The sequence below is a fragment of the Heptranchias perlo genome, chromosome 41 (assembly GCF_035084215.1).
Source record: "Heptranchias perlo isolate sHepPer1 chromosome 41, sHepPer1.hap1, whole genome shotgun sequence".
In the NCBI taxonomy this organism is placed as follows: domain Eukaryota; kingdom Metazoa; phylum Chordata; class Chondrichthyes; order Hexanchiformes; family Hexanchidae; genus Heptranchias; species Heptranchias perlo.
In genome coordinates, this window is record NC_090365.1 from 12,749,070 (window position 1) to 12,773,377 (window position 24,308).

The 24,308-nt window shown below is 45.9% G+C and overlaps 1 protein-coding gene across 1 annotated transcript; it reads left to right on the top strand.

Moving 5' to 3' along the window:
- The first annotated feature begins 1,655 nt into the window (after positions 1-1,655).
- LOC137306063 (THAP domain-containing protein 5-like) lies at positions 1,656-23,754 on the top strand. The gene is made up of 4 exons (XM_067975119.1): positions 1,656-1,840; positions 4,281-4,473; positions 18,627-19,742; positions 23,492-23,754. The coding sequence occupies exons 1-4, from the start codon at positions 1,758-1,760 to the stop codon at positions 23,615-23,617; spliced, it is 1,518 nt and encodes a 505-aa protein (XP_067831220.1). The 5' UTR covers positions 1,656-1,757; the 3' UTR covers positions 23,618-23,754.
- Positions 23,755-24,308: the final 554 nt, after the last annotated feature.

The following is a 24,308-nucleotide window of genomic DNA, read 5'->3' on the forward strand; positions in this document are numbered from 1 at the left end:
AACTGAGCCAAGCTGACACTTCCACAGTACCAGAAACTCATTTAAGTGACCATTCTTCACGTGTAAGCTGATACAGGCTATTTGATTATGGAGGGCTCCAAGGTCAAGCACAATCTTGTCTTAAGGTGGATTCACACACAGCTGAGATCATTGGCAGGAATCAGAGGTGGGAAAGTGGCTGATACTTTTCTCCCACTTCCTAGCATACACAGGAACATAGGAACAGGAGTAGGCCATTCAGCCCCTCGAGCCTGCTCTGATAGTCAATCAGATCATGGCTGATCTGTACCACAACTCAATTTACCTTTGATCCATTTCTCTTCATACCCTTACCCAACAGAAATCTATTGATCTCAGCCTTGAAAGCAATAAACACAAAGCAGGAATTGGGAGAAATAAAGATTGAGGAGGCAAAGAGATAGTTGAAGAGGTAAGTTTTGAGAAAGCTTTAAAGATGGGTAAGTTATGTAGCAACGCAAAGGAATGGGGTTTAGGAAGAGAATACCAGATTGTAAAGACATGATGGCTGAAGACTCAGCTGCAAATGGTGAGACATCAAATGGTGAGGTAATGGAGGCTGAATGGGGCGAAGCCATGTAGGGATTTGTAAATGAGGATGAGGATATTGAATTCAAAAAAACACTGGGGAATGCAGAACTATTAGAGGTCAGTGAGTACTCAAGAACCTTTGAAACTGGGACCTTCTCAGTGTCAATCCCTGAACAGCACCATAGTCCATAACGATATCTGCTGAACAACATCAATAACTTTAACGAAGAAAAATCTCCCATGGCGCTTCACAGAGGCATAATCAGACAAAATTGGGCATCAAGCCAAAGGAGATATTAGGGCGACCAAAAGATTGGTCAAAGAGGTGGCTTTTAAGGAGGGCCTTAAAGGACAAGAGGGAGGTGGAGGGGCTTGGGAAGAAAATTCCAGAGCATGGGGCCCAGTTGGTTGAAGGCATGGCCACCAATTGTGGGACAACGGAATGTGGGGTTGCACAAACGGTCAGAGGCAGAGGAACAGAGAGTTGGGTAGGAGGTTGTAGGATTGGAAGAGGTTTCAGAGATAGGGAGGAGTGAGGTCACAAGGAATTCAAACACAAGGATGAGAATTTTAAATTGGAGATATTGAAGGAACAGGAGCCAATGTAGGCCAGCGAGCACAGGGGTGCTAAGTTAGCAGGGCTTGGTGCAGGATAGGATATTGATTTGGATAAGCTAAAATTTACAGAGGGTGGAGGATGGGAGGCCGGCTGGGAGAATAATCTGGAAATGACAAAGGCGTGAGTGAGAGTTTCAGCTGCAGCTGGGCTGAGGCAGGGACAGAGAAGGGTGATGTTACAGAGGTGAAAGTGGGCAGTGTGAGCTAGAGTTCAACATTATTTAAAAATTTTTAAAATCTGGTCTTATTTAGCATTATTCGTCAAGAATAAAACGCCACAATATGTTGTTCGGGTTAATTAAAGATCATTGCAACAATTAAAGTTTACTTTGTAAGATTGCGTAGCAACTAAAAAAATCGCCAGGATAAAGTATGGCGAGCCGATCGCCTGATGTGCTCCGCCACGGGCTGGGTGAGGGACACCGCCATATTTGATGCTGGCGTCTGGTACAGCGATGCGTTCGAGGTCACGTGGTGGTGGAGCTGCGAGGCGCGCGCTTGTTTATCCCCCGCCCCCCTGCGGTTTGAAAGCTGCCGTTAATTTGAATTTGCGAGAGAGGCGGTTCAGGCCGCCTGCTTCTCCCGGCGCGATGCCCAAGAACTGCGCGGTGACCGATTGCTCGCAGCACGCGGGCCAGCTGGCGGCGGACAACCGGAAGATCAGCTTCTACAAGTGAGTGTCGACCGGTTTGACGAGCGGCGGCGGCGGGCAGCGGCGGCGGCGGCTCGGTCCGGCCCGCGGTCAGTGTTGGGGTTTAGACCGGGCCGCTGTGTGGAGGTTTGCAGGCTCTCTGGCCCCGCCCTCGCTGCAAAGCGCACTGGGCCATGGCAACGGGAGGAGGCCATTCAGCCTCTCAAATCTGTTCCGCCATTCAGTTAGATCCCGGCGAATATTTTATCCCTCAACCAACGCCTTAAACAGATTGTCTGGTGATTTATTCAGTTGCTGTTTGTGGGATCTTGCTGTGCCTAAATTGGCTGCTGCGTTTCCTACATTACAACAGTGACTATACTTCAAAAGTATTGGCTGTAAAGTGTTTTGGGACGTCCTAAGGTGAAAGGTGCTCTATAAATGCAAGCTTATCCCTAATGTGCATGAGGCATATTGCAGTACCTGAAAAGTTGCCCTGCTTGATTCTGGATAAGCTTGCCAATCTTTACAGTGGCTTCAGGGTCTTGGAAAAAGCCCAGAATGTTCCCTCTTTCCTGCCTGCCCCATAGCTAGCCCTTGGTGCTGACTGACCAGCCTTGCTATCCAGTTTGAGGTACCAGTGGGATGCTGCTGGTGATGCCTTATGGCAGCATAAGTTGCTTATTATGCTGCTGCTTTGTAGGAAACTATATAAATAGGGGTGCATTCACAAATTTGGTTGATGTAATGAGAGCAGTCCAGGGAAATGTAGTGGGTGGACATTTTCCTGGATCTGCTTAGGCACACAGAATATTGGAAAATCAGATGGTGTATGCCTACAAAGGAAACAGCCTGATCTTCTGATATTTTGCTGCATCCAGGCAATCTGTGCACTGAGGATGGACTAAGGAAAATCTACCCATGTATCATCAGTTGAAGGTAGAGTAGGTTAGAAAGGAAGATGCATTTTTTAAAAATTCCTTCCAAAAATAAAGTGACCTATGTTTGAATTATTGTTTATGGAGATTTCTTTTTAACAACATTAGAACCTCAGTTATCCCCACTCCTTCTGTTCATCATCCTCATTATCCACCAGAACACTTTCCCAACAAACCTTGTGAATGACATTGTGCAACCTCATCTGTTTGTGTTCCATCTTAGTGACTAAAACTGCACAACATTTTTGCTGTTTGTATTGTACTGCTATTCATTCCCATGCATGGGGTATTGCTGTACCATATGTGTAAGAACAAAATTTGTAGATAATAGATTATGCACCAGTTCATTATCCATTGGAGCAGTCCCCTCTTATAAATACTGTATTTCCACTATACTAAGGTATTCCACACAAGTCTCTTTCTCTGAGCTATGTGAACTGGTTCTCTTAAACCACAGTTCTTCAGAGTCTGCGTGTGGTATTATTTACATACCATTGCAATGAATTTTGCATTTTTTTTTGTTGGAGTATAGGGCCAAGAACTAATTCAAGCAGAAGAAACTAATATGGTTTCACCTAAAGGATTGACTAACTGTCACCATGCACTCAAGAAGGATTGTTTGAGCCTGTCTTAAGTTGCCATGAAGTCACTTGAGCAAAGCAAGCCATTTCAACAGCACTAACACAGATCTTTTCCCTCTATAGCACTCAATTTACAAGTTCTATGGATGTTACAACTAAATTTTTACTCTTTGCGTCCAAGTATAGTACGGTCTCATTGTAAAGGTTACATATCACTGATTGTAGAGTGAAGTTATAATGGTGTGGTGAAATTGGAAACTGGGTGACCACTGCATGCAAATGCTCCAATGTAGAAGCTTACAACCCAGGAGGAAGCCTTTTGGCCCATTATGTCTGTGCTGGCTTTTGGCTAGAGCAGTTCAAAACTAATCCCATTGCCGTGTTCTCTCCCCATAACTCTGTACCTTCCTCTGCATCATATATTTATCCAATTTTCTGTTTAAAAGATGCAATGGCCTCTGCCTCAACTATTCCCTGTGGTAAAGTATTTGTTGCCATGACAACCCTCTGTGTAATTAAAATGTCACCTAACCCCTCTCACTTTTTGTGACTATTTGAAATTGATGATCCCTTTGTCACTGACTCTCCAACCAGAAGAAATAGTCCTTTTTTATTCACTCTATAAAATTCATCACAGTTTTAAAAACTGTTAAGTCTTGTCTTTCTCTGCTCTAGCGGAGATAGTTGCAGTATCCCAAGTCCTCAAGCTGGTTGATGGGCTGGTGCTTTTTCTTGGCCAAGTGTAGATTGGTGTTGAATCGTGGAGAAATCCTTGCTGCACTTGAATAATTTCCTAGCTGAAAACAAATGTGTAGTCATGAGAGCTCTGGAGGGTGGGAGTGGTAGAACTATTTAGAAAGTTACTTTAAAGGTTAGCATTGTGGACAAACTGTTATCTACAGTGTCAGGAGAAGTCCTGTGTTTTATTGAGTCTCACAGAAGCAACTTTTTGTTTTGATTGAGGTTTCCATCGAATGACAAAGAAAGACTCGTGCAATGGCTTTCAAATATGAAAAGGGAGAAGTGGGTTCCAACCCAGTACCAGTACATCTGCAGTGAACATTTTACTCCTGACAGCTTTGAATGGAGGTGGGGGACAAGATACTTGAAGGCAGATGCTGTACCTACATTTTTTTCTTTTCCGGAGCAGCCTACGGTACGTTTGCTCTCAATAGGTTTGGATTTTCCTCCATGTGTACTTTATCCCAATATCTGGAATAATGCTAGAAATAGGCCTAAAATTGCTTCATGTCTAGTACACAGTGCAGTAGGGCTCAAGTGACTTGGAGATGGAGATGGTAAAACCTTTGAGTATTCTGACCTGAGTAGCTAACTACAGTTATGGTAGCATTGTGGTTATGTTATTGGACGAGTAATCCAGAGGCCTGGATGAATAATAGAGAATGAGAGTTCAAATCCCACCATGGCAGTTTGAGAATTTGAAATCAGTTTTTTAAAATCTGGAAATTTAAATTTTTTTTTTAAAAAACTGCTACCAGTAAAACTGACCATGAAGCTGTTTGATTGTCTTAAAAATCCAAGTGGTTCACTAAATTTGGGGGAGTAAACCTGCTGTCCATACCCGGTCTGGCCTGTATGTGATTCCAGTCCCATAACAAGGTGGTTGACTCTTAACTGCCCTCTGGCCTATCAAGTCAATCTGTTTTAGGGATGGGCAATAAATAGTGGTCTTGCTAGAGACTCCAACAACCTGAGAATTAATTAGCTCACTGTGCTTTCAAATCTGGGCCCAGGTTTGCATGCAGCCCAAAGAGATATGATGATAAATCTTCCCTCACAGTTATAAGAGTCCAAAGTGAAAGGAGCTTGGTTAGTCTCAACCCATTAGTACAGAACACAAAGTGCATGTAACTCAACATTAATTCATTCACTTCTCCCATCTCTCCTTCCATGGCTCCGCACCTTGGTGTGGGACTGAAATCACATACAGGCCAGACTGGGTATGGACGGCAGGTTTACTTCCCCCAAATTTAGTGAACCACTTGGATTCTTAAGACAATCAGGCAGCTTCATGGCCAGTCTTACTGAATGAAGTGAGCAACCTAATTAGTGCTGAGGAATTTATATCCTAGACTAGGAGAATTTAGATATTTGCCCCTTTTTTTGGAGGGGGGGTGTGGAGGGATGATTTTAGCTTTTTGCGTTAAAGGATATCTGTTGGGAAATCGAATATTATTTGATTACTGTATAGCATCCAGCACACCAGAGTTGGGGAAGATATGGGTTAGATGCAAAGTAAAGCTTGCTCTACTTTGGCCTAACAATTTAATTAACACAAATGTCAGGAGAGAGTCTCCTGCTGCATCAGTGTGATGTTCCTGTTTCCTAAACTAGCCATCCTTGTGGCCTCTCCAAGATTGCCAATTAATCATAACTTACCTTTTTATATAGTACCTTTAACCTAGAACACATCCCAAAGTTCTGAAGAGTGAGGCAATGTGCGGAGCCGTGGAAGGAGAGATGGGAGAATTGAATGAATTAATGTTGAGTTACGTACACTTCGTGTTCTGTGGTAATGGGTTGAGATTAACCAAGCTCCTTTCACGTTGGACCCTTATAGCTGTGGGAGGGAGGATTTTCATCATATCTCTCTGATATGATATCTCTTTGAATGCAAACTTTGGCCCAGATGTGAAAGCGCAGTGAGCTAACTTACAGCACCAAGTCGGTAGAGTACAAGTCTGGGGGTGTCATGCTGAAGCTTTGTTTGGCGCTGACAGGCTGCACCTGAGTATTGTGTTAAGATCTGTTCTCTGAGGCACAAGGGAAACATCCAAGGCCTGGAAGTGATGTAGAAAACAGCCTGACTAGTGTAGGAGGACTGAATTGTGAGGAAAGGTTAGAAAAAACTTAGACTGTTCAACCTTGAAAGGAGGCACATAAGAGGGAATCTTATGTGATATTATGTGAATTAGAATTTCAAGTTAAACTACTGTAGTGGAAGACAACATAGGTGCAACCTAGTAAAAGTTAGTTCAGAACTGATGCCAGGAATCATCATGCAAAGAGTGATTAGTACCACAAATGATCTTCTGTGCCCAGAAACGCATGTGACAATTAATTTCTTCCATTACTTTTACATCCAACGGACCACGCTCTGCGTTGTTTCCATTAATAAAACCCGCATTTACGTGGACGTGTCAATGGCCTGACTTGACTCCCTACCAGGAGAACCGGCTAGATGCGATGGAGTTCACCACTCCACTCCCATCGGACATGAGTGCTCAGCTGGATGTCATCCCAGTATTCAGAGACTGCACTCGCCGGGGCTATCTGGAGTTGGGCTTAAACCCGTAACTTTCCGACTGAGGGAATGCTACCACTGAGCCAAGACTCACTCTTCCAGGAAATAGTATTAGTTTCTGAGAATGTATTTCCCTCGATGGACTAAGCAACTCACTTGCATAGAAGGGGGTGGACATATGAGGAGAGGTTGAGTAGATTGGGACTCTACTCATTGGAGTTCCGAAGAATGAGAGGCGATCTTATTGAAACATATAAGATTGTGAAGGGGCTTGATCGGGTGGATGCGGTAAGGATGTTCCCAAGGATGGGTGAAACTAGAACGAGGGGGCATAATCTTAGAATAAGGGGCTGCTCTTTCAAAACTGAGATGAGGAGAAACTTCTTCACTCAGAGGGTAGTAGGTCTGTGGAATTTGCTGCCCCAGGAAGCTGTGGAAGCTACATCATTAAATAAATTTAAAACAGAAATAGACAGTTTCCTAGAAGTAAAGGGAATTAGGGGTTACGGGGAGCGAGCAGGAAATTGGACATGAATTTAGATTTGAGGTTAGGATCAGATCAGCCATGATCTTATTGAATGGCGGAGCAGGCTCGAGGGGCTGATTGGCCTACTCCTGCTCCTATTTCTTATGTTCTTAATTGTCAGTATGACGTTGTAACCTAGACTGGTTGATTTGTATGCTCTTAGATTCAAACTTTCATAGTTATATAGTGTAATAGGATTCTGTGAGGTTGCATAATTTGGATTGGATCATTTGGTCTGGAGTAGAGTCACTCCAATACAAACAGTGGTGCTGAGGATTGTACATCCTCGTAGAAAAGGTCTGCAAATTTAGATGATAAAACAGAAAATGCTGGAAACACTCAGCAAGTCAGGCAGCATCTGTGCAGAGAGAAACAGTTAACATTTCAGATCAATGACCGGAACATTTTCTGTTTTTATTTCAGATTGCTAGCATGCATAGTATTTTTGTTTCTGCAAATCTAGATGTTCTGTGTTTTTTGTTAGGGCGAGGGAGAGAGGGGGGCGGGAGGGAAGGGCGAGGGAGAGAGGGGGGCGGGAGGGAAGGGCGAGGGAGAGAGGGGCGAGGGAGAGAGGGGGGCGGGAGGGAAGGGCGAGGGAGAGAGGGGGGCGGGAGGGAAGGGCGAGGGAGAGAGGGGGGCGGGAGGGAAGGGCGAGGGAGAGAGGGGGGCGGGAGGGAAGGGCGAGGGAGAGAGGGGGGCGGGAGGGAAGGGCGAGGGAGAGAGGGGGGCGGGAGGGAAGGGCGAGGGAGAGAGGGGGGCGGGAGGGAAGGGCGAGGGAGAGAGGGGGGCGGGAGGGAAGGGCGAGGGAGAGAGGGGGGCGGGAGGGAAGGGCGAGGGAGAGAGGGGGGCGGGAGGGAAGGGCGAGGGAGAGAGGGGGCGGGAGGGAAGGGCGAGGGAGAGAGGGGGGCGGGAGGGAAGGGCGAGGGAGAGAGGGGGGCGGGAGGGAAGGGCGAGGGAGAGAGGTGGGGGGGGGGGGAGAAGGGCGAGGAAGGGCGAGGGGGGGGGGAAGGGCGAGGGGGGGGGAAGGGCGAGGGTGGGGGGAAGGGCGAGGGTGGGGGGAAGGGCGAGGAGGGGGGGAAGGGCGGGCGAGGGTGGGGGGAAGGGCGAGGGGGGGGAGGGGCGGGCGAGGGGGGGGAGGGGCGGGCGAGGGGCGGGGGAGGGGCGGGCGAGGGGGGGAGGGGCGGGCGAGGGGGGGAGGGGCGGGCGAGGGGGGGAGGGGCGGGCGAGGGGCGGGCGAGGGGGGAGGGGCGGGCGAGGGGGGGAGGGGCGGGCGGGGGGGGGGAGGGGCGGGCGGAGGGGCGGGCGAGGGGGGAGGGGCGGGCGAGGGGGTGGGGGCGGGGGCGGGGGGGGCGGGTGGGGGGTGGCGAGGGCGGGGGTGGGGGGGGCGGCGGGCGAGGGGAGAGGAGCAGGGGAGGGGGGGAAGGAGGGGCAGGAAGAAGGGCGAGGGGGGAGGGGGGGCGGGACCGGACCAGGAGGAGGGGAGCGGGGGGGGGGGGGCGGGACTGGGAGGAGCGGAGGGGAAGGGAGGAGGGGTGCCTTGTAGATGGTGGAAAGGCTTTGGGGAGTCAGGTGAGTCACTCGCTGCAGAATACCCAGCCTCTGACCTGCTCTTGTAGCCACAGTATTACGTGGCTGATCCAGTTAAGTTTCTGGTCAATGGTGATCCCCAGGATGTTGATATGGGATTCGGCGATGGAAATGCCATTGACTGTCAAGGGGAGGTGGTCGTTGCCTGACACTTGTCTGGCGCGAATGTTACTGGCCACTTATGAGCCCAAGCCTGGATGTTGACCAGGTCTTGCTGCATGCGGGCATGGACTGCTTCATCGCCTGAGAGGTTGCGAATGGCACTGAACACTCTGCAATCATCAGCGAACATCCCCATTTCTGACCTTATGATGGAGGGAAGGTCATTGATGAAGCAACTGAAGATGGTTGGGCCTAAGACACTGCCCTGAGGAACTCCTGCAGCAATGTCCTGGGGCTGAGATGATTGGCCTCCAACAACCACTACCATCTTCCTTTGTGCTAGGTATGACTCCAGCCACTGGAGAGTTTTCCCCCTGATTTCCATTGACTTAAATTTTACTAGGGCTCCTTGGAGCCACACTTGGTCAAATGCTGCCTTGATGTCAAGGGCAGTCACTCTCACCTCACCTCTGGAATTCAGCTCTTTTGTCTATGTTTGGACCAAGGCTGTAATGAGGTCTGGTGCCGAGTGGTCCTGGCGGAACCCAAAAGTGAGTATCGATGAGCAGGTTATTAGTGAGTAAGTGCCGCTTGATGGCACTGTCGACGACACCTTCCATCACTTTGATGATTGAGAGTCGCCTGATGAGGCGGTAATTGGCCGGACTGGATTTGTCCTGCTTTTTGTGGACAGGACATACCTGGGCAATTTTCCACATTGTCTGGTAGATGCCAGTGTTGTAGCTGTACTGGAACAGCTTGGCTAGAAGCGCAGCTAGTTCTGGAGCACAAGTCTTCAGCACTACAGCCGGGATGTTGTCAGGGCCCATAGCCTTTGCTGTATCCAGTGCACTCAGCTGTTTCTTGATATCATGTGGAGTGAATCGAATTGGCTGAAGACTGGCTTCTGTGATGGTGGGGAGAAGGCCGAGATGGATCATCCATTCGGCACTTCTGGCTGAAGATGGTTGCAAACGCTTCAGCCTTGTCTTTTGCACTCACGTGCTGGACTCTGTCATCATTGAGGATGGGAGTGTTTACAGAGTCTACTCCTCCCGTTAGTTGTTTAATTGTCCACCACCATTCATGACTGGATGTGGCAGGACTGCAGAGCTTTGATCTGATCCGTTGGTTGTGGAATCGCTTAGCTCTGTCTATAGCATGTTGCTTCCGCTGTTCAGCATGCATGTAGTCCTGAGTTGTAGCTTCACCAGGTTGGCACCTCATTTTTAGGTACGCCTGGTGCTGCTCCTGGCATGCTCTTCTACACTCCTCATTGAACCAGGGTTGATCCCCTGGCTTGGTAATGGTAGGATGAGGAATTTGCTGGGCCATGAGATTACAGATTGTATCTGGAATACAATTCTGCTGCTGATGATGGCCCACAGCGCCTCATGGATGCCCAGTTTTGAGCTGCTAGATCTGTTCTGAATCTATCCCATTTAGCACGGTGATAGTGCCACACAACACGTTCGATGGTGTCCTCGGTGCGAAGACGGGACTTCGTCTCCACGAGGACTGTGCGGTGGTCACTCCTACCAATACTGTCGTGGACAGATGCATTTGCGACAGGTAGATTGGTGAGGATGAGGTCAAGTAAGTTTTTCCCTTATGTTGGTTCGCTCACCACCTGCTGCAGGCCCATTCTGGCAGCTATGTCCTTCAAGACTCGGCCAGCTCGGTCAGTAGTGGTGCTACGAGCCAGTCTTGGTGATGGACATTGAAGTCCCCCACCCAGACTACGTTCTGTGCCCCTTGCTACCCTCAGTGCTTCCTCCAAGTGGTGTTCAACATGGAGGAGGACTGATTCAGCAGTTGAAGGAGGGCGGTAGGTGGTAATCAGCAGGAGGTTTCCTTGTCCATGTTTGACCTGATGCCATGAGATTTCATGGGGTCCAGAGTCAATGTTGAGGACTCCCAGGGCCACTCCCTCCTGACTGTATATCACTGTACCGCCACCTCTAGTGGGTCTGTCCTGCTGGTGGGACAGAACATAACCAGGGATGGTGATGGAAGAGACTGAGATGTTGGCTGAAAGGTATGATTCTGTCAGGCTGTTGCTTGACTAGTCTGTGGGACAGCTCTCCCAATTTTGGCACAAGTCCCCAGATATTAGTGAGGACTTTGCAGGGTCGACTGGGCTTGGTTTGCCTTTGTTGTGTCCGGTGCCTAGTGGTCCAATGCCGGGTGGTCCGTCCAGTTTTATTCTTATGACTTTTTTTAAGCGAGATTGTACAACTGAGTGGCTTGCTAGGCCATTTCAGAATGCGATCCAGACCGGGGGGATGGGGATGGAGAATGAAAGGGAGAAGGTGGTCCAGTCAGGGAGATGGATCAGGTTCTCCTCCTCTCTTTTTCCTCCCTCCTCCCACCGCTGGACCTGGTTCACGCTCACTTCCTCCCTCACCGCTAGACCCAGCTCACGCTCTAGCATGATTTCTTGGACAGCTCGGCGCACGCGCGGCAAGTTATGTCATCGGACGCAGTGTCGCTATTCACTTTGTAATGTAAAACGTGACTGCGCCCCACTTTCTACCCAATAAACATGAAAACAATACATGGCCCGCCAGTCACTACAGCTCTCTCCCACAGTGTTTAGTTTGTCTGCAGTAATTGGTGACAGTGTGGGTACTTCCGTTTTTTGATCGACGCGTGAGCCGGGCCACCCAAAGAAGTCACTCGCAGCGCATACTAAACGGCTACGGCTCCGCTAGTGACATCACTTCCGATTACGTTACCCTTACCCGTTTTCGTTGAATGAAATGTGCCTCAAAATCAACCTTGCAGCTCAAATTATGTAAAAATAGTAAATGCTGTGGATTTGTCAAATTCAGCCTCAGAGAAACGCCTACAGCCCCCACATGATCTTGCAGTGCCTGTTCATGGGGCCACATATTTGAAAGAGCCAGCAAGTCAATTGCTGGGTTGGCCTGGCGTGGGGTGTTTTTAGAGTCAAAGCGAGGTAGGAGGCTGCTCAGTGTGGAGTCCTCACTCCTCCAGAGGACAGGGGAGTTTGGTGGGAGTTTTTATCAGATCATGCTGATAGCATTCGACAAGATTTCACATAAGAGACTGTTAACAAAAATGAGAGCACGTAGAATTGGAGACGTCCTATTGGCTTGCCCCTCCATACCTGTCTCCGAACCTGGACATCAGTTCGTTGATGCTCCAAGCAGACTCCACCCTATCTACGTCAACCTTATCCCACCACGGGACCTCTGACTTTAACTTTGGACTCCCTCCTATTGTCTCCTCTCTATTTCCTGTTTGTTACCAGGACATATCTTGCTATATAACCATGCCTGTGTAATTTGAGTTTCCCTGTGTACATTTGCGTGTGCGTTTTGGCTGCTGCTCCGGACTTGAGTCCGTTACTTTTTTTTTTACCCCTCCAAGGCCCTTCTCTCCTGTTGTCATGCCTCCTTTCACTTTTCCCCTCTGGAGTACTCTGCCCCCACAAATCCCTACCTCAAACCTTCAGCACTCCTCGATCTTCCTACTTTCCTGCTGCTGTCCCAGGCTTGACTCCCTCTTAGATAGGCCTGGAGGTTCCCTTTGTGTCTCTCTTGGCATCCTCAAAGGGCCCATCGAGGCACTCCTCACTGCCTCCTTACGAGCAGTAACCCCAACGGCCCCATCCTACGCTGTCTCACCGACTTTCCTGCCCAGCGTGGCCGCTGGGGGCTAATCTTGCCAACCTCCTTCCCGTCCCGCTGACCCTGTGGACTCTGCCAGCGGATCAGCTATCGCTGCCCTTCTCCACATCACCCTCCAGAATGTACGTTCACTTGTGAACAAGGCCCTTTCCACCCGTGAGCTTATTGTGGATGATTGCATCGATATCATGGCCTTGATGGAAAGCTGGGTGATGACCCCTTCCCCCTTAATAAAGTCTCCCTGCCTGGTTATATCTTCCACTACTTGCCCCACCCAGGTCGCCGCGGTGGTGATATGGCCCTTATCACCAAATCACACCTTGGTCTGTCCCCCTATTCCTCTGGCACCTTCTCTTCCTTTGAGCATCTCACCTTGTTCCTCCCCTCTCACCTCTCCTTTAAAATCCTGTTTCTCTACCTCCCACTCAAGTACCACACCAAGTTTCCCAACGAAATACCTTTACTGCTTTCTTTCCTCAGACTCTGCACCGAGCGACTTCTCATCCTCAGTGACTTCAGCCTCCATCTCAACTCATCATGCTCTCTCTCCTCTGAGTTCACTGCCCTCCTCTCCTCCCTTAATTTTTCCCTCCATATAAACTCCCCGACCCATATTCACAGCCACCCCCTCGACCTTGCCATCTCACATGGCCTCTCTAATCCCATTGTGTTAATCACGGATAAGGCCAGTTCTGATCTCTTCCTTGTATCCCTCTCCACCCACATCCCCCTTCCCTCCCCCAATCCCACTCGCGTCTGTGTTCGCCCCTGGAAAAAACTCTCCCCCAAGCCACTTACAGCTGGACTTTGAAATTCCCAACTATCTAGCCTTTGGTCTTCTATTCACCACGACATTTCTGCAGCTACCGATCTGCTCAATCGCACCCTCACCGCCATTTGGATGCCTTTGTCCCCATTAAAACCATTACCCTCACCCTGATCGTTCCTCTTGGTGCGGCCCTTATCTCTGCTCCCTTAACTCCAAGGGTCACAGACTTGAACGTTTATGGTGGACAATTGGTTTAGCCATTCATCACCAGATCTGGCTAGACCACATAAAGCATTGTCGGGTCCTGCTCTCCTCTGCCAAAACTGGTCACTATTCCAGGATCATCGTGGAATGCAAAGATAAGCCCCGGCTTCTCTTCACTACAAACCATCTTCTTAAACCACTCTTCACCTGCCCCCTCCACCCTCACCTCCAACAACAAATGCGAGGAGCTCATGGACTACTTTCGTCACTAAGATTGAGACCATCCATTCAGCTGCCTCTGTCGCTTCTCCCCCTTCCCCAGCCCACCAAGCTGTACTTCCCCTACAGTTCCCTCCTGCCCTAGCCCTGAACTTGCATCTTTCTGTAGTTTCTCTTCTATCTCTCCTCATGCCCTCTCCGAGCTCGTCTTGACCATGAGACCCACCTCCTGCTGCCTCGACTCTATTCCTACCAAACTGCTGACCACCCAACTTTCCTTCCTGGCCCTAAAGTTAGCTGATACTGTTAACTGTCCCCCTCTCCTTCAAATCTGCTGTCATCACCCACCACCTCAAAAAAAAAAACCCACCCTTGAACCCTCTGTCCTTGCAAACCTCCCTTTGTTCTCAAGTCCTTGACTGTGTTGTTGCCTCCCAAATCCATGCCCATCTTTCCCATATGTTTGAATCCCTCCAATCAGGTTTCTGCCCCTGCCACATGTGCTGAAAGAGCCCTTATCAAAGTCACAAATGACATCCTATGTGACTGTGACCGGGGTAAACTGTCGTTCCTCATTCCTTCTCGACCTATCTGCAGCCTTTGACACAGTTGACCACACCATCCTCCTCCAACGCCTCTCTTTTGTCGTTCAGCTGGGTGGGACAGTGCTCGCCTGGTTCCATTCTTATCTATCCAGTCATAGCCAGGGAATCACCTGCAATAGCTTCTCTTCCCACTCCCCCACAGTTACCTCTGGAGTCCCCCAAGGATCTATCCTTGGCCCCCCTCCCATTTCTTATCTACATGCTGCCCCTTGGTGACATCATCCGAAAGCACGACGTCAGGTTCCACACGTATGCTGACGACACCCAGCTCTACCTCATCACCACCTCCCTTGACCCCTCCACTGTCTCTGATTTGTCACGCTGCTGTTCCGACATTCAGTACTGGATGAACAAAAATTTCCTCCAACCAAGTATTGGGAAGACTGAAGCCATTGTCTTTAGTCCCCGTCACGAACTCCGTTCCCTAGCCCCCGACTCCATCCCTTCCCTTGGCCACTGCCTGAGGCTGAACCAGACCGACGGCAACCTTGGCATCCTATTTGACCCTGAGATCAGCTTCTGACCACGTATCTGCTCCACCACGAAGACCGCCTAATTGCACCTCCGTGACATCGTGCATCTCTGCCCCTGCCTCAGCTCATCTGTTGCTGAAACTCATTCATGCCTTTGTTACCTCTAGACTTGACTCTTCCAATGCTTTGATGGCCAGCCTCCCATCTTCCACTCTCAATATACTTGAGCTCATACAAAACTCTGCTGCACATATCCTAACTCGCAGCAAGTCTTGTTCACCCATTGCCCCTATGCTCACTGAACTACGTCGACTCCTGGTGCACCAACACTTTGATTTTAAAATTCTCCTCCATGTTGAAATCCCTCCATGGCCTCAAACCTCCTTATCTGAACTAGGTAGTGTCAGTGCCGTGCGTTCGCTGAACTCTGTAGCCTGCCTGACAATGACTGGATCAAATTACATGGTCCAGACAAAGGGTTGGGTGAGTTTTGTCCTCCCACATCCTGTCAGTGGTAATATCAGAATGTGCTATTGTCACCATAGTGGTCGTGTCTACTGCCACCATTATATTTAGGATTGGTCTGACCTATCCTCAATCTGTGGTATCTGAACAAATCCTGAAAGACAAATGCCCCAAATGTTATATAGGGACAAACCTCTAGGAAACAGTTTCTCCTTAATGTATCCCTTTGTACCAAGCATTGAATTAGCATTGTGGTAATTTACACTTCTAGTTAATGATGATCAGCAAACTCTCTAATCAATTACCTGACACATGTGAAAACAACATTAAGTGCAAATAATATTGCTAGTCCTGTTTCACATAGAATTGTGAAAATGATCAAATACCAATCTGCCAACGACGCTTGCATGTTAAAAACGTACTTTTTGGAGTTGATGTCAAGCTTTTGTCTCTGATCATGGCTACAAGGATAAATGGATGGAGTAGTTGTGAAAGGGTGCTATAGAGCTGTAGCTGCAATTAAACTCATTGAACAATAGATAAAGGATGTTCTGTGCAAGCAGTTGAGATTGGTAGGAAAGTTCAGGTCACAGGACAACAAAAGTCTGAATTTTCAGAGGGATCCGTACAAGAAGTTACTATCTAAAACTCAGTTGTGATATTGGAGGGAATCTTGTGGTGTGGCCAGTTGCATCTCGAGAGCTGTTTTGATTTAGTGGCATGCCAATGCTGCTAACTCCGAATGCCCAGGTGTCAACAGCCGGAGGCAACCTCAAAGTAAACTTGCCGGATTTGCTAACCAGATCTTAGGAACATAGGAACTCCTGCGTAGGCCATTCAGCCCCTCTGGCCTGCTCTGCCATTCAAAAGATCAAGGCTGATCTATATCTCGACTCCATTTACCTGCCTTTGCTCCATATCCCTTGCTATCCTTACCTAACAAAAATCCAGTGCTCTGTCTTGAAAGCTCCAATTGACCCAGCATCCACAGCCCTCTGGGGGAGAGAATTCCAGATTTCTACTACCATTTGCATGAGAAAGTACTTTGATTTTGCTCCTGAATGGCATGCTAATTTTAAGATGTCCCCTCATTCTTTATTCCCCATGCAGAGGAAATAGTTTCTGTGTCTACCCTATCAAATCCTTTTTAACATTTTAAACTCTTTGATCAGATCAGCCTTCAATCTTTTATTCTCAAGGGAATACAAGCCAAGTTTATGCAATCTGTCCTTGTAATTTAATCCTTTAAGCCCTGATATCATTCTGGTGATTCTGCATGGTACCCCCACCAAGGCCAATATATCCTTCCTGAGGTGCATTGCCCAAAACTCAACATAGTACTTCAGATGGGGTCTGACCAAGGCTGTGTAGAACTGAAGCACAACTTCCTTCCCTTTGTATTCCAGCCTCTGAGAAAAATGCCAACCTTCCATTGACCTTTTTAATTGCTTTCTGTACCTGTCTACTAGCTTTTAATGAATTGTCTATTTGGTCTCCTAAATCTCTTTGGTCCTCTACAGTTCCTAGTTTCTCACCATTTAGAAAATACTCCGATTTATCTTTCTTGGATCCAAAGTGAATGACCTCACACTTGCCCACATTGAACTCCCATCTGCCATAGTTTTGCCCACTCACTTAATCTCTGTGTCCCTCTGCAACTTCCTACTCCCAGTTGCACTACTTACTGTCCATCCTAACTTTGTTATGTGTGAACTTGGATATACAACTCTATACCTTCATCCAAGTCATTAATAAATATGGTGAAAAGTTGAGGCGTAGGAACAGATCTCTGGGGAACACCACTTGTCCCATCCTGCCAATCAGAGTACATGCCATTTATCCCCACTCTTGTCTCCTACCAACCAATTTCCAACCCAAGTCAAAAGGTTATCTTGTATTCCGTGCCTTCTTAGCCATCCGCCTTAGCATGCCACTAAACCTAATGTAAAAGAAGCTTCGGGGAACTGGCTTGCTACTTTAAATATTCCACTAGCAGGTAAATTGTCTTTTACTATTTCTAATTTCATAAATGTACCAATTCTCAGGATTGTACCTTACTGTGACATGATATTTTGAGCACTATTTTGGATTTATATAACGTCTTTCATGTCCTCAGGATGTCTCAAAGCATTTCACAACCAATGAGATACTTTGAAGTGAAGTCACTGTTGTTGTGTAGGCAAGTGTAGCAGCCAATCTGTATACTGCAAGGTCCCACAAACAACAACAATATTACTAAAAAAAATTTCTCGCTCCATCTGAGGACACTGACTTTTGCTTGGGTACAGTTACTGGCAGCTTGGTTCAATGATAGTACTTTTGCCTCTTGAGTTGGAAAGTTATGGTTCAAGTCCTGCTGCAGGACTTGAGCACATGATCTAGGCCGATCATTCACTGGAGTACTGAGGAAATTCTTCATTGTAGGAGGTGCCATCTTTGAACAATGTGTTAAACTGAGGCCTCTCCTGCCTGTTAAGGTGAACACAAGATTCCATGTAACTATTCGAAGATTAGTAGGGAAGTTGTCTTGATATCCTGGCCAACATTTATCCTTCAACAAACACCACCAAAACAGATTAACTGGCCATTCATCTCATTGTTGTTTGTTGGACCTTGCAGTATACAGATTGGCTGCTACACTTGCCTACACAACAACAGTGACTTCACTTCAAAGTATCTCATTAGTTGTGAAATGCTTTGAGACATCCTGAGGACATGAAAGACTTTATATAAATGCAAGTTCTATCTCTTTGATATCTCACCCAGATATTCATTCTTCTCTGAGCCAAGATGGTGAATGCCAGAGGCTATTTGACCATGAAGGGCATTGCAGTTGAGCTTGGTTCTGATTTCAATGGTAGCCACACACAATTTGGACCCTTGAGGGAACATCCTTGAGCAAAAGGGATGAGAGAAATTAGTGTGTAGCAGCCAGTAGCAGAAACTCTAGCTGATTTTTTTTCTCCCCCCCCCCCCCCCCCCTCCCTAGCCCAAAGGGTTGAGGCCAAATGTAGTGCCTCAGTTGTTGCCCTGGCTGAGATCAGCTAACTCAGCACAGGGTAGGAATCAAACCTGGACCTTTTGGTCCGTATGGCTTAGTGCTCTACCAGCATTAGTGCCTTTACTGACTAGGCCACCGGGGCAGCTTATGTAATGCTATTTGTGTAGATTTAGATTAGGAAACTTTTAAATGTCTAATGCCTAACGGAATTGAATTCATTGTCAGACCAACAATGGACAATTAGCTACTGTATGTAAATATGACTCTTGTGATAATTAGGACTACCTAGACAGAGTCCTGTGCATGTTTACTGTAAGTATGCACATATCACTGATACAATTTATCCTATAGAAACTATTTTAGTATCATCTGTAATTGTATCATTGACATTTTTGACTAAGGTTTCTAACTCTACAAAAAAAAAATACTTTCTGCAGAAAAGGAAAGCTCTTGCTCGATCAAATGGGAATAAACGGCAAAAAAAGGGGTTGGAAGCTCAAAGCAGTGAAGAAGACACTGTGCTGAAAATGGAAACTGTTCCAGTTCTGTCACCTGCATTGAATGAGCCAAATGCACTTGCAGTGCTCGCCATGGCAACTGAACCAACTCTATCAACTGAGACAACTATATCAGCTTCAGTGACTGAATTGGATAAGATAGCTATGTCTGCTGTCAGTGACTGTGTTGAATCTCTGTCTGAAGCGATAATACCGACTTCTGAGCCTTTACCGAATGTGGCAGTGGATTCCTTTGAGTCACTAGAGATAGATAAAGGCGGATCCTTTCAATCTGCACTAACCGAGTCATCTGCATTGCCATTTGAAAATGTTGCAGCTGTTGAAACTGTTCAACTTACACAGACACTGGCATCGGTTGAAACTGTAGGAGCTACTGCAATGTCGCCATCTGTTGAAACTTTACAGCTTGTGCCAACCCAGACGCGCGAGGAACCAGAACCCACATTAACGTCCATAGAAATTGTGCCCCCGGCACAGGCTGCGCAAGATATTGAAACCCTGTCATCTTTCCAGCCAGAACCTCCAACGCCAGTTCCTTCTACTCTAGCAACGTCAATCTTTGAGGACTTGCCTGCTTTAGCTGTAGTGTCAACTTATCAAACATTATCACCCACCAACATGTCTTCTCAGACATCAAACGTATTACTGACTGCAGCAACCGGATCTTTGAAAACAGTGTCTGGCTTCGAAACAGTACTGACGTTGCCCTCTGCGCTCATTGTGCCAATTATGTCAACTCTACCAATTGTGCAAAACCATACAGTTATGCCCCCTGAACCAGTCATTGCAGCTGTAGAAACAGTTATGACCACACTACCTGACACACCGGAAGTACAAGGCGAACATTCGTACTACAAAAATGATCTGACCATTGAGCAACTTGAAGAGATCATTACTAACCTACAGAAAAAGGTGAAAGTTATACAGCAGCGAGAAAGGAGGAATTCAGCCCGGCTGAAAGTCATGGAAAATCTTGTGGACCAACTGAAAAGGGAAAATGTTATTTCAGAGGAGAAGCTGAAAATAATGGAGATGGTAGGTAAAGGAATTCAATCTAGGTTTTTTTTTTGTTGAGAAACCTAGGTGAAGGCCTACAGTGCAGGAAGCTACCAAGGTTGGTAAAGTTAAGTGAGAACTTGGGTAAATCAAGTAGTAGCGATAAGGTGCAAGAGACTGGTTATCTGCCTGCTCTCTTGGCCAGTAAACTTCAGCTCCTCCATAACTCTGCTTCCTGTATCCTAACTCTCACCAAGTCCTGTTCACTCATCACCCCTGTGCTCGCTGACCTACGTTGTCCCAGTCCAGCAACATCTCGAATTTAAAATTCTCATCCTGTGTACAAATCCTCTCATGGCCTCGCCCCTCCCTATCTCTATAACCTTCTCCAACCCTACAGCCATCATAGATCTCTGCGCTCCTCCAATTCTGGCCTTTTGTGCAACCGCGATTTCCATCGCCCCACCATTGGCGGCCGTGCCTTCAGCTGTCTAGGCCCTAAGTTGTGGAATTCCCTCTCTAAACTTCTCCGCATCTCTGTCCTCCTTAAAACCTACCTCCTTCACCTGTCCTAATATCTCTTTATGTGGCTCATTGTCAAATTTTGTTTGATAACGCACCTGTGAAGTGCCTTGGGACGTTTTACTACATTAAAAGTGCTATACAAATGCAAGTTGTTTTTCTTTCCATTAGAGGGATAGAATTTTTTTTAAAAAAAGGTCTGGCAATCGCCTTGGCGCACTGGAGCATCCTTGTGGGACTTGATTTGGTTTAATATTGGCACTGTTAATTTGGATGCCTTAAGCTGGTTCACTGCGTTTACCCTGCTTCCCTTATCCCGATTGCGGACTCATAAGGAAGGTAGTAGTGGGCCGCTTTCCTGAACCATGATGTGATGATGCTCTAGATTTAGTAGTGTTAAACACTGGATGCTGGCTCGTGGATGCTGGAATTTGAATTCCAGTATAAAAGTAACTAGAGTATGAGAGGTGATGGTATTACCCCAGTCATCCAAGAAGATACCCCATCTGTTACATGTACAGGGATCAATCTGATTTTTACGGTTTAGAGTTTGTAGTTCCACTATATCTTGGGTAGAAGAGATGGATTTTCCTTTTTAAATTGATGTATTCAAATGCATTTTTGAGAATATAGACTGGAAAAAGAAATCATATTCCTGACTCTCTGAGCCACTATATAAGGATGTCAGACAATGTAGTAGTATCTGGATTAGGTTTGGACCTATGCATGGTACTAGATCCAGGTTGTGCATTGAAGTGTCACAATCTATCATCATTTATTCAAAGTAAAGCTGTCTAAAAGTAGATGTGGTTGAGTTCAAATCCAGCTTCAGGTGCAGTTTTTGCCCTACTCAGAATTCAGTTGCATTTATTATAATATCTATTTTACATGTAAACCTGACTGACTTACTTAATACATTTTTAGATCATAACTCAGTCTTTTTTCCACTCCCAGTTTTTCTTCTCCTTACCTGAAGGTGCCTGTGCCTTCTGTTATCTCACCCACGCGATCACTTTTCATGTGCTGGTGCAGATCCTGAATGTTAGCAGCCTGTCGTGACATCGCAGCTGATCCTGATCTTGTTCTTACCTGATATCCATAAACCTGCCCGTTTCAATTGAACCTATGCCTCTTGTAGAATCTGTGACTGTTAACCATAGAAGTTTATTTTTTCTATAGGAGCTTGAATACTTCAATAAGATCACCTCTGAGCCTTCTCTTCTGTGTAAACAATCCCAGCTTCTGCAGAGTCTTCTCAACTTGGGTGGCTCATCCCAATTATTAATTTAGTTTCCCTTCACTAACCCTAACCCCTCCAATGCCTGGGTATCTTTCTCATAATAAGTGACCAGATTGTACACAGTACTCCAGACCAGTACTCTAAAATTCAGAATCACTTCCTAATATCTGCTCCTCTTCTAGTTATACAGCCCAAGATCCTATTTACTTTCTCTACTGCACAGTGTGCTGAAATCTTCAGCAATGTAACAATACCCCCTACTCTCCTTTGTGTTGCCCTGTAGAATATATTTGGCTTATATTGCCACTGTTGAGCATCCTTTCTCAAGCTCGTGACTTTGCATTTTTCCCACATTAAATGACATCAGCCACTCATCAGCCCAGATTATACGATCTTTAGAAAGGACAGGGGAAATTGGAAAAGGAAGAGTAGCAATATTGATAAAGGACATGATTGCAGCATTAGAATGGATATCAGTAAGAGTGAGCAGGCAATAGAAATTCTGGGTAGAATTGAGGAATAGAAAAAGATGTAAGACTTTGGTGAGAGTTGTCTACAGACCTGTTGGAGTGATAAAGTAACGGGATGCATATATATGGAAATCAGAGAAGCTTGTTGCAAAAGCAGCGTTGTTATAATGAGACACTTTAATTTTCACATAGACTGGGAGAAGCAGAACAGCTCAAACCCCAAAGGCAGTGAATTTCTTGAGTGCAATTGAGACAGTTTTCTGGAACAATGTGATCTTGAACCAACAAGAGGACAGGCCATATTACATTTAGTGATGAATAATGAGCCAGAATAGTCAACAATCTAATGGTAAGGGAACACCTAGCCAACAGTGACCATAACATGATTAAATTCAATATTAGATTTGAGAGGGAGATGGGTGAGTCACGAACCAAGGTTTTAAATTTAGGTAAGACTGACTTTGAAGGGATGAGACAGAAATTGACCACAGTAGACTGGATAGAACAGTTAATGGATAAAACTACAGATGAACAATGGGAAGTGTTCAAAGAAGTATTTGGTACAATACAAGATCTGTACATGTCCCTAAAGAGCAAGAGCTCTGCTTGTGTAATTAAACAACCTTAGTCAACAAGAGGTGAGAGATAGTATAAAGCTAAAAGAAAGGGCTTCTACAAATACAAAGAATAGTGGAGATTTTGTGGACTGGGAGAGATATAAAGAACAGCAAATGGATACAAAGAAAGTAGTAAGAGCTTCAAAAAGGAATACAAGAAAAAACGTGAGGGATATTAAGGACAACACTAAAGGTTTTTTACAAGTATATTAAGAGAAAGAGAGTGATTGAGTAATCTGAACCCTTAAAGATAGACACATGTGATATTGTAATTGAAAATAAGGAAATAGCAGACTTGCTAAATAATTACTTTTTTGTATTAGTCTTAACAATTGAGGTAGTACCAGAGATATGAGGAAAACTAAAAATAAATCAAGGGGAGGAACTTACTAAATTTAATATAAGTTTTTTTTTAAAAAATGGTAATGGAGAAAATAATAAGACTGAAGATTGACAAATCTCCAGGACCCGATGCTTCCACCCCAGGGCATAAAAGAAGTAGGTGAGGAAATTGTAGATGCTTTAGTCATGATCTTCCAAAACTCTCCGTTCAGGAATTGTCCCCTTCCATTATTTTAAGAAGGGTGGGAGAGATAAACCAGGAAATTATAGACCTATTAGTTTAATATCTGTTGTGGGGAAGTTCCTAGAATCTGTTTTTAGAGACAGAGTGAAATGTGTTAGTTTGTGTACCATTACAGTGCAATTTACAATTCTGGGAGACCTCATGCCACAATTTTCCAACATGCGCAGACTGCATGTGAGACCGGACTGGTTGTGGGAGGAACTTGCAAAATTTACCCTTAAAATCTAAAGTGCGAAAAAACTTTAAATACTGAACTTCACAGACTGAAATTTTGATGTCTGCATGATCTGAATATCCTGAGGAAATTGTGATTTTTTTTTTAAGCTAACCATCTTTTTTGTTCCAATTTTCAGACCTGCTCACAGACAAATGCTCAGGTGATTAATCCCTCCAATACTGTAGCAGTTATTTGTGAAGACAATGGCACTATAATTTATGCAATTCAGTCATCAAATGAAGATGGTGAAGTTATTCTTTGAGGGAGATGTTCAGCTTCAAGGAGAACAACTGAGCTCCACCTACTAATCCCTGCAACAGTTATTGTTTTTTGTTTGTTCATGGAAAAACTTTGTAATATTTCTTTTAAATGAAAAGATTAAATTATGTTTTATTTCTACCATTGCTCTGTTACAAGCTTTCCTTAATGCAATCGCAGTGAGGACCAGACATTCTTGACTAGATTATGGAATGTGGTGCGCTTACTTATCCCAGAAAATCTAAGGATTTTTGTTTGAGTCCTACAAGAACAGTTGCACTGCTTGTGCCAATCTGTGTTCTCTTTACTGGATTTTCAGTACTTATAGAAATAATTGTCTTGAAAACCTACCTCAGTGTATGAGAAATATGATATTTGTGATATTTATTGTGCTGTTCCTCACATTTTAAAATGAACAGTAATGTTTATTTTTCTTTGACAATTTTCTCCTTTCCCCTCCTGCTGAAGGTCTTGAATGCTTCCTGAGCTACTCTGGTGCTCACTCAAGCACCCATTATTCATATGTGACCATGATAATGAGTATTGGCAGGTTATTTGAATACAAGGACATGCTGAGCTGTTATTGACCTCACCCGATGGCTATGAACAGGTACCTTCATCAAGAGTAAAACATGAGTGGGTATCTTGATTTTTCTCCCCCGCCTCCCCTTCCTTTTCCACCCCCCCACCCCCAC

Bases quoted from the DNA above. Each gene is read 5' to 3' on its own strand.
- LOC137306063 (XM_067975119.1), top strand. From the start codon at position 1,758: ATGCCCAAGAACTGCGCGGTGACCGATTGCTCGCAGCACGCGGGCCAG. The intron at 1,841-4,280 runs GTGAGTGTCGAC...GTTTTGATTGAG, and splicing joins CGGAAGATCAGCTTCTACAA to GTTTCCATCGAATGACAAAG. The intron at 4,474-18,626 runs GTACGTTTGCTC...TACTTTCTGCAG, and splicing joins CTTTTCCGGAGCAGCCTACG to AAAAGGAAAGCTCTTGCTCG.